At 52.2% G+C, this 10,341-nt stretch overlaps 1 protein-coding gene across 1 annotated transcript in view; it reads right to left on the reverse strand.

The window, feature by feature from the left end:
• The window catches only part of DLG5 (discs, large homolog 5 (Drosophila)), a 136,569-nt gene that overhangs the window by 37,880 nt on the left and 88,348 nt on the right, over nt 1–10,341 (reverse strand). The window contains exons 8-12 of the mRNA XM_011928797.1: nt 6,724–6,908; nt 4,901–5,026; nt 1,728–1,860; nt 1,203–1,330; nt 331–506 (exon numbers count right to left, since the gene is read on the reverse strand). Coding sequence (XP_011784187.1) covers nt 331–506; nt 1,203–1,330; nt 1,728–1,860; nt 4,901–5,026; nt 6,724–6,908 — 748 coding nt within the window. The remainder of the gene's footprint in view (nt 1–330; nt 507–1,202; nt 1,331–1,727; nt 1,861–4,900; nt 5,027–6,723; nt 6,909–10,341) is intronic.

Raw genomic sequence — 10,341 nt, forward strand, 5'->3', positions numbered from 1 at the left:
CCGGTCACCCTACCTCATCTTTGTTACCATCTTCCTACAAAAGAGGATGTCAGCAGGCTGCACCCTCTCTACCCCTGCACCCTGCCCCAGTCCCACCAATTGGGGGCTCAGTTACATCTGCCCTTACATCTGCCCGGGTAAATCAAACGCTCAGAAAGCAAGACTCAAGGCCCAGACAACCTCCTGCCAGGAAAGCACATGGGCTACATTTAAATGGCATCGGCCCCTCATCCCTGTGAATGAGATACTCTAAGGGGCACCCCTGGCACCTGTCCACAAAAAAGGGCCCCAGCCACCTGAGGCACTCTGCCATGTCCACAGGCCCGCTACCTTTCTGTCCACTGAGGTTGATGTGCAGCGGCGTAACCACCTTCCCACCCAGGGACTTCCTCCGCCGCACGACCATGTTGATGGCCCCCTCCCCATTGAGGAGCGCCTTGATGGCCTGCTTCTTGTCCTTGTTGATGAGGTCCACATCGTTGATTCTCAGCAGCCAGTCGTTGACCCTGAGAAGGGGCACAGCCAGTTCAGCACCCACACAGGCTGTGGGACCAGCGGTTAGCCGCCCATTCAGGGGGTTAGCCCACTACCATTCAGGGGGCTGACTGCCAAGGAGTGGGTGCCTCACGTAACACGTTCAGAAAATCTCCTCTTGCAGGAGTGCACATTGGTGAAATTTGCAGATGCTGAGGTTAGACAGCCTGGGTTTAAATCCTGGCCCTACCACTTACTAGTTGTATGACCCAGCCCCTCTAGGCCTCAGTGTCCTCATATGTAAAATGGGGGCAATAATCACGCCTACCTTGTAGGGTTGTAAAGACTAATCAATTAATTTCTATGAAGTATTTAAACCAGTACTCAGCAAACAGTCAGCACTGTAATAGTGTTAACTATTTTATCATCATGACTATTTCCCTGAATGAGGATGCCATGTACGTCCTGGGCTCTCACACATACCCCCTGAGCACTTTCCCACCCAAAGGAGCAAAAGACAGCACCTGGTAACTAAAGAATAATCAGATTCAGAGGCAACTGAGAAGCACTGTTTCTTTTTGGAGCAGTATGAGCTGCTGAGACTGCAGGCCTTGGACAGATCTCAGGCTGGGAAATGTTCACCTAAGTGCTACCTGGCTCTCTTCGGGTCCTCCGCACTGGGGAGAAGGGCCCCACCTTGCTTCCAGGGCCTGGGCCTCAACTCTTACCTTAAGCGCCCATCAGCAATGCTTCCTTTGTCCACTTTAGTGACAAATATGCCACAGTCTCCCGGGAAACAAGGCTCATTCACACCTTCTGCCATATCAAACCCCAGTGCCTTCAAGTCAATATCCTCCTGCAAAAACAGCAGCAACAGCAACGCATTTCACAAAGCAGTGACAGAAACATTTGGCTCTTAAGCCCCCAAGCTGCTCACTCCAATGTGCGGGACTGTCCCTTCACCTCATCTGATGAGACAGTCCATCCCCAGGATGGAAACCTATGAGTACCTGCAACCTGCCCCTTCTGGCCACTGCAGACAGACATCCCTGTCAGCATCCCCCCAGGACCCTGCCCTTCCCTGGCTGCAGCCCAGCCTGGACAGCTGCTGGGAAAGGATGCCGCCACACTCCTGGGAGGAAGAGGAGAACCTCTAAACTTGGAGTGGTGAAACTGGGAGATACTGTAGGAGGGTCACCTTCTCCTCCCTCATCCATCAGAGAAGGAGAGAAGAACCATCAGAGGCAGCTTACCGTCTCCCTCTCAAACTCTACAACTTCCGTTTCCCACTCCATGGAATCCGTGTCAATGGCCGAGTCGTGGGAGCTGTGGGCCATCAGCTGCCGGAACCGGGCCTCCTTTTCCAACTGGGATTCCATCTGTTCCCTGTGAAGAGAGAGAGCCATGGTGAAAGCCCCTTGGGAGGTGAAACATCCCACCGCATAATGGCTCTGAACCTCATGAGGCAGGCAGTTCGTGAGAGCTAAAATGGGCTCCTTTGCCCCTTGTTTCCCAATAACTCGGAGAGTCAGGTCAAGGCTTCTGGGGTATCTGTGAGTTTTCACAGTGGTTTTTTTAAAAAAGACAAATTCTCCCCAAATTTATCTAGAGGTTTAACACAATTAAAATCAAAATGCCAGCTGGGCACGGTGGTCCATACCTGTAATCCCAGCACTTTGGGAGGCCGAGATGGGCAGATCACCTGAAGTCAGGAGTTCGAGACCAGCCTGACTGACATGGTGAAACCTCGTCTCCACTAAAAATACAAAAATTAGCCAGGCATAGTGGCATGTGCCTGTAATCTCAGCTACTCGGGAGGCAGGAGAATTACTTGAATCAGGAAGGTAGAGGTTGCAGGGAGTAGAGGTCACACCACTGCACTCCCAGCCTGGTGACACAGTGAGACTCCATCTCAAAAAAATAAAATTTAATTTAAAAAATAAAATCAAAATGCCAACAAGATTTTTTGTAGATACAGACGGCTATTCTAAAATGTATACAAAAAGGCATCAGAATTGCTAAAACTATTTTGAAAATGACTAAGTGGGAGGAAACTCTCTACCCAATTTAAGATTTAGTATACAGCTACAGCAATCAAGACTGTGCTGCTGTCAGGGAGACAGACACACAGGTCTGTAGAACAGAATAAGGAACCTAGGAATGCCAAGGTTACCAAAGTTGGCAAGGGAACCAAGTTACCAAAGGTACATACGTTAATACAGGAAGGACAGCCTCCAATTAATGACGCTGGAGCGACTACACATCCATGGCCAAATAAATGAATCTCAACCTAAATCCCTTAACCTCGGATAAAAGTTAACACCAATATATCACAAATTGAAATGAAAACTGACAGAAAAAGCAACCGAAATACCACTTAAATAGTTATATTAGGATGAAGACGTAGTTCTTAACATTTCCTTTAATGCCATTGTTACACTTTTAAAAAATGTTCACTGATGGCCAGGTGTGGTGGCTCATGCCTGTAATCCCAATACTTCAGGAGGCCAAGGTGGGTGGATCACTTGAGGCCAGGAGCTCAAGACTAGCCTGGCCAACATGGTGAAATCCCGTCTCTACTAAAAACATAGAAGTTAGGCAGGTGTGGTGACGTGCACCTGTAATCCCAGCTACTCGGGAGGCTGAGGCACAAGAATCACTTGAACCCAGGAAGCAGAGGTTGCAGTGAGCAAAGACTATACCACTGCACTCCAGCCTGGGCAACAGAGTGAAACTGCATCTTAAAAAAAAAGATAGGTTTGACTTCATCAAAATTAAAAATATTAGTTCTGAGAAAGACCCAGTAACAAGGATGTGAAAGAGAGACTCGGAAGCCTCGTTATATCCTCAGGTGACTGGCCTGTGACACCCTCCCTGAAATCTGGGTCCAGGCTGCCTTGCCAGCTCATTAAAGCTGCCCACTGGGCTCCTGACCTGCTTGTGTTTCCTGCTCCAGCAGACAAGCTCCAGGGCCGCACCTCTGCCTAGGCTGTGCTCTCACCAGCCGGCTCTAGAATGCCACTCAGCCTCCAGGGCAGAGCTCCAATGCCTTCCAACGCTGCCCCAAACCCTCCCCAGGCCATTGCAGCCGAGCTCAGCATTCAATGTTCACTATACCTGTCTCATCTAGAATTACCAGGGAGTGCCTGAGGCTTCCCAGGCAGCAACACAGACCCCCTCACCTACATCCTGCCAGTTAGAGAACTTAGCAGACAGGAGGCACAAACGCAAACATGCTGAATGAACACACAAGCTGAATGCACAAGCTTCAGGCAAATCTGGCCCAAACAAGAGGCAAAACATCCCATGTTCACGCCCCAGAGGTTCTAGGCTTTCCCTTCAAAGAGAACTCCTTGATTCCATCACATTGCTAGACCCAAGATGGTCCCTGTGAAGAGTCCTGCCTTGCCTCTTAACTCCTAAAATATTCCTGAGAGCACCCAAGCTCCAGAGAGTCTGGGTTTTTACAGAATAAATGGAGCTCTTTGTCTCATTAGGAGTTTTACTGAATGGAAAAGAAGAGAAGCTGTCACTCCCTTCTGAAGGGCATCGCTTGAGTGTGCAAGGTTTGCACACTTGTACTAACACATGAGCTTCTCACTGCCCCCTCACCACACTAACAGCTAGGGAAATGTCACGTAATGGATGGAGAGCCACTGCTTTCCAATTAGATTTGGGTTTTAGACCATGGCCTATTGGGCTCTGCCAATTTCTATGCTTAAACCCTGATCTTTGTATTTCAATGCACTACTAAAGGCCACTGAGTGTTTAAATGACACCCTGGGAGGTTGCTGTAACCAAGGGGAGGATGTCTGACACCCTAAACAGTCTTCCAAATGGGCATCCAAATAACACAGGCAGAACAGACTGCTGGATGGGGGTTGCAATTGCCTTTAAAACTCTAAATCACAATCTGTCGTCATTTTACTTGTTGATGTACTTGTCTCTTAGATGGACCTGACCTTGGTCTGTGTCTCTTCCTGTGCACTGTGAGCCCATGAGGAAAGGGACTTGATATGCTTGTCAGTGCCATTTCTCCAGTGCCTCTAATGAAGGCTGGCCCATACAGAGCAGGTACTTGAAAAATCTCAGCGAGTGAGTGAGTAGGGGAATGAATGAATGGATAACACATGCATGCCTGGCCCAAATGGACTGCTTAGGAACAGGGCCCTCCCTTCCTAGTGCCTTGGCACACGGTGCCTGCCCTGTGTCTAAGAATTTCTGGCCTAAGAATTTCTAATTAACCCAACATGGAGATAACATTCAAACCCATTCTACAGACTGACAGAGCAAGACAGAGTGAAGTGAAGGGACAAACGGCCAGGTCGACACAGAAGGATGAGGCCCTGGCCAATGCACTCAGCATTGCCTTGCCCGGAAGGAAGAGGGGCCCCGGGCTCCCAGATGTGAGCCCGTCCCAGCCTACTTGAGCTCCTTCAGCTCGCGGCTGACGTCATTCTTCTGCTTGCGGGTGTCATCCAGGCTGCGCAGGGCCTCGGCCAGCTCACTCACCGCACGGTCCCGCTCCCGCCTCAGGTTGTCACACAGTGTCCTGGTGGAAGGAGCAGCAGACAAGGTCACCTGAAGGGGCACGGGGAAGGGGGCTTCCGGTCTGCAGCGCATGGCCTGGCTGCCTCACTCCAAATACCTGCCGGCATGTGCCCCATCCCCAGATACACAGGAGTGCTTGGGAATCTGGGGGTAAGACCACCTAGGCCAGCCCCAATGCATGACAGAGGGAACATGGAGGACCTGTGCAGGGAAGATATACCCCCCCAGTCACCCCGCAACAAGTGTCAGGTTCCCAATGCCCCGTTTCACCCTCAATGCGCCTGAGGTTAAGGACCACCCTCTGCACACACTCACTGTTCTAAGGTCAACTTGGGGGGCCAGGGGTGGCTCTCCTCTATATGAAGCACCCCCACCTGCTTGGCAGGCCTGTGCTCCAGCACTACCCCATGTCTCATATCTACCCACAGGCAGAGCTTTCTAGAGCTATCCCTGTACCCTGCAACTGGGATGGGAGCCCCTTCGGATAGCAGCCGGTCCTCATGTATCTGTCTCTCTTAGCTCTGTGCAGGTGCAAAGTACAAGCCTGGCGAGACCCTACGAAAGAGGACCCTAAGGAGGTAGAAACAGATGACCTGGCTGTGGAGGGGCCTGGGCTCTGTGCAACCTCCATAAATGGACATACCCAGAGGACTGTGGTTCCTACCTCTCCACAGCCTCAAATCTCCCCCAACCTCAGTCAGAGCCTGGCTGAGGACTGCCCCCTAGAGACACCCGTGGAAGGGGTCCGGGCAGAAGCAGACAGGGAGCAGCCCCTGGGCCTCCCTCCTCTTGCACTGGGCACCTAGCTGTGCTCTCCACTGGCAGGGCCTCGCCACCTAGCCATCCTCATCTCCTGATCAGCCCCTAGAGACATTGGTCTCTCCCCTGACCAACCACATAAGGAATCTTTTGGAAACCTCCCAAATACCAAGACATTATCTCTCCCCACCCCAAACATCATCACGACCACAGCCTCTCCTGGATCTTCCCCAGCCAGGATCAAGTCCACACTGCTTGGCTTCCCTTTCAAGGCCTCTACACGTGCCCCTGGGAATCTCGCCAGCCTGCCCTCCCCATGACTCACCCATGTCCCTGCCCTGAGCACACTCCACAGGTCCCCTCTGTCTGCAATGCCCTTCCCCCTTTTCCACCTGGAAAAACCCCACTCATGCTTCCAGTTCTAGCTCGAATGCCATGCTCTCTGGGGAGACGTCCCCACACCCCAGGGAGCCCTGCATGCCCCCAACAGCCCTGGAGCTCAGTCACGCATCTTCCTCCCTCACTGCCCTGCCCAACCAAGCCTCTCCCGAAGTCTCTTTGCTCCAGGGATCTAAGACCCTGGCACATAGTAGGCGCCTGGGGAATACTGCTGAAAGGACGCATTTCAGATGTGCTCTTCTCATCAGAAGCCCTCAAATAAAAGAGGTCGGCCTCACGTCCCTTCACAGGCGTCTCATGTGGACATAATACATGCTCAGGACATACAGGGCTGAGTGACATGGGAGGGAGAAACAATGGAAGATTCTAAAACTAAGAGGCAAGGCTGGGGCATCAACTAGGGGTGAGAAAGGAGGAGCCCAGGTCCCTCCCACCTTACCTAGACACACAGCAAACGATTCGGACCCTCCCAACAGACCCTAGCAGGTCCCCACATCCTGGGGAGATGCGAGCCCACACCAGCTCGAAGGCACCCCGTACCGGATGCTGTCACGCTCTGCTACGATCTTGTCTCGCTCCTGGAAGGCCCAGTCCCGCCGGCACTTGGCCACATCCGCCTCCTGAAGGGCTTCCTTCAGCTCCTGGCACAGAGCCTTGCACTGCTTTCGAAGGATTTCAACCTCCTTGTTGGCTCTCCCAGCATCCATTGTCACCGTGTCTTTGATCTGGTGGGAGTAAGGGGCAGGGAGAGGGAGAGGGAGAGGGAGAGGCTGCTGAGCCTCATGGACCAGGAGCACCTCCCACCAGTGCAGGGGTCAAGGCTGAGGCTCTAGGGAGCTGGATGGAAACACGGAGCCCACCGCAGCACACCCCCTCCACCCATACCCCCACTGACTGCACCCCACAGCCACTGTCCTATTAACCAGCGCCCCCCCCCCAGCCCCCACCGTGTCTGTGATCCTGGCTTTTATAATCTGGCAAGCTGAGTTATTTTTAAAGACAAAAATACACCGGTATTCCTGCTGGTGAAGCGCTGTGTATCTCAGTTCGTTTAAAAAGCTGAAATCCAAAGCATTTGTATCTTGGCACATCCCTAGAGAGTTATATGCTCCACTAAAATTTCAATTCAAACTCTTAGAAGCACTCATATGAAAAGCCCCCTCCACACCTCTATAATCCCTAGAAAACACGGGGAAATGATGGATGACAAAGTGAGTGTTTACTGCAAGAATAACTCCTCCCCTGGCTCAACGGCTTTCCAAACATGCAAAACAGAAGCATGACAACAGAGGCGGTGATGACACTGGTGTCCCCGCCCCAAGACTCTCTACCCTCAAGTGCTAGAACACAGGAAGACACACACGCACAGGAAGAAAGCTTCCGTTCCCTCTAAAGATCATTCTCCAGAGAACAGGAGATGGCAGCCTCTGCAAAAACATGTTCAGAAAGATCTCAGATATAGAAAACAAGAGAAGAGAATGAAGTTGACAAGAAAACACCTAGAGTCAGTTGATAAATCCACCCATCTCTCAAAACAGAGGCAGAGGAGCTGAAAAACAATTTGCACAAAAAGGACCGTCAAAACTCGAGGCTGCCAGTGCAGTGGCTGGCTTTGCTCAGACCTCACAGTTCCGGGGAGTCATTCAAATCATTTCAGTTTTGATTATTTTTTCGGCTTTACATGGTATGCCGTGTTTGTTTAGTTTGCTATTTTCCAAAACAAAAATCCTCCTTAAATTTTCATTTTAAAAAGAATTATTTGGGGGCAGGGTACAGTGGCTCACACCTGTAATCCCAGCACTTTGGGAGGCCAAGGCAGGCAGATCACATGAGATCAGGAGTTCGAGACCACCTGGCCAACATGGTGAAACCCCATTTCTACTAAAACTACAAAAATTAGTCAGACATGGTGGCATGTGCCTGTGGTCCCAGCTCCACGTGAGACTGAGGCAGGAGAATCGCTTGAACTTGGGAGACAGAGGTCGCAGTGAGCCCAGATGGCGCCAACTCACTCCAGCCTGGACAACAGAGCGAGGCTCAGTCTCAAAAAAAAAAAAAAAAAAAGTGTACTAATTTAGTCAAGAATTTATGATACACAATACTTTTCAAAATTTACATTATACTAACTGTTTTACAACATATTTATGGATAGTTTTAGAGCTGACACATGTTACCACGTGGATTCCCTGAAAGGTTTCTCCATGGTGCTCTGGATGAGCATCTAGGAAGACCCCAGGTGCAGACAGGACGAGAGGCAGCGTAGGAGGTGGGCAGCTCCCCCAGCCCACAGCTCCCTTCCTTCCCCTGGGCCCCACGCCACTGCTGGTCTCCAAAATGAATTCATCCCCAAATACCGCTTCCTTATAAGGAATACAAGAAGTGCCATACTTAGTTTTAGTGAAGGGGGAAGAAGGGAAAGAGGTACCTTTAAAAAAATGGTAAAATTTGGAAGCCCAGCAGACCCAAGTGACACACTGGTGAGGAACCGCAGGATCTAGAAGTGACTCGCCAGGGCTCCCCCATCCTGCAGAGCTGACTCATGATCAGTACCGGCTCCTCTACCCCAGGCAGACTCGGCATCAGATGTCAGTCTGAGTCTGCTCTAAAAGCGCCACCTGCAGTCTAGTCTCTTTCTTCCAGTGCTGGGTGAGCAAAGGCGTGGGAAGAGAGATGGGCTAGTCTTCACAAGACACTTGCCAGACCCAGGCATGAGGCTGGTGAGAAAGGCCCATGGGCTGCAACCCAGCCCAAGAGAGCCAGAGCCCACTCGAGGGTCCCAGGGGAGGATGGGGCCCAAGTGTGGAGTAGTGCCCCTGAACAGACAGCTCTCCGGTAAGGGCACCTCCCTCTGCTTCCTGGGCAGCTTCTCTTGCTACAACAGCCCTCTGCATCTAAGTTCTGGAAAAGCCAGTGCTGCCTCACCTTGTCCCCTGGCACTATCCAGTCTGTCCACCACAGCTGAGCTCAGCTCCTCAAGCAGGACCTGTAGCTGGACATGAAACTGCATTCAGGGCAGCAGACGGCAGGAGCGTGGGGGGCTGCCCTTCTACAGACAGGGTTCGGTGAGCAGGGCCCGTCTGGGAAAGTGCGTTGGAACCTGGGAGATCTCTGCAATAGGCAGCAGTGACCTACGGCTTCCAGTGGTGCCAACCTCAACTCCCCAGGCAGTTCCTCCCTCCTCCTGGGAGCAATGAGCCTTCGCTGGACAAGGTCAGCTCCTGGCCTGAGGCAGGAGGGTGGCCTTGGGGGAGCTCCTGAGGATATCTCCCCTCTGAGAGCGGGTAAGGAGGTGAGGGCATAGCCAACCTGTCAAAGACCCTGACAGGCCCCTGGCCTCCCGGTGCTCTTTGCCTCAGCCCACTCAGAAGAACACAGAAGGGGAGAGGGCATGGAGAAGGAAAAGGGAAAGTGGAGCAAGAGGTGCAGATAGAAGACAGGGGCATGCAAGCACGACACCAGAAACTGAAGCCCAGCCCTCAGGCTGAGCAGGATGAAGACGGCTCTGCAGTGAGGGGACTAGACCTGCCAGAAGGCCCCCCACAGCTGACCCCTGACAGGCAGCAGCCAGTGGGGTGGTGGTGCCAATCCCCAGGGTGCCTCACTGCCCACCCCTCCTGGCCTGCTCTTGCTGGTGGAGAGTGCTCTTATTCATGAAGCCAGACCAACTTGAGAAGGAGCTGAGGATTTCAGCTTTTAGAGCTGACGGGGCAGCAGCGGGGGCTATCTCCTGCCTGCTGACTCGGAACAGGGCCTGGAAAAGATCCCTGTCTCAGCTGACAGGAGCACTTGACGGCCAGCCAATACCCCCTGTGGAGGCTGGAGGCGGGCTCCAGGCTGAAGGGCTCGCCTGAGTGCTGCGAAGGCGACGGCTGCCCCAAGGACATCAGGCCTGGGGGTCTCATTGCTGGATGCCAGCACCGCAGGGAACTCAGGTGTTCTCTGTACATCTCTGTGCTTTCTACATTTCTACAAAGAGTTTTCACCATTAACTTCGAAGATCTAAAAATCTGGCCAGGCGCAGTGGCTCAGGCCTGTAATCCTAGCATGTTGGGAGGCCAAGGTGGGCGGATCACCTGAGGTCAGGAGTTCGAGACCAGCCTGGCCAACATGGCGAAACCCCGTCTCTACTAAAAATACAAAAATTAGCTGGGCATATTG

This window comes from Colobus angolensis, unplaced genomic scaffold (genome assembly GCF_000951035.1).
Source record: "Colobus angolensis palliatus isolate OR3802 unplaced genomic scaffold, Cang.pa_1.0 Scaffold12, whole genome shotgun sequence".
NCBI classification, from domain to species: Eukaryota; Metazoa; Chordata; class Mammalia; order Primates; family Cercopithecidae; genus Colobus; species Colobus angolensis.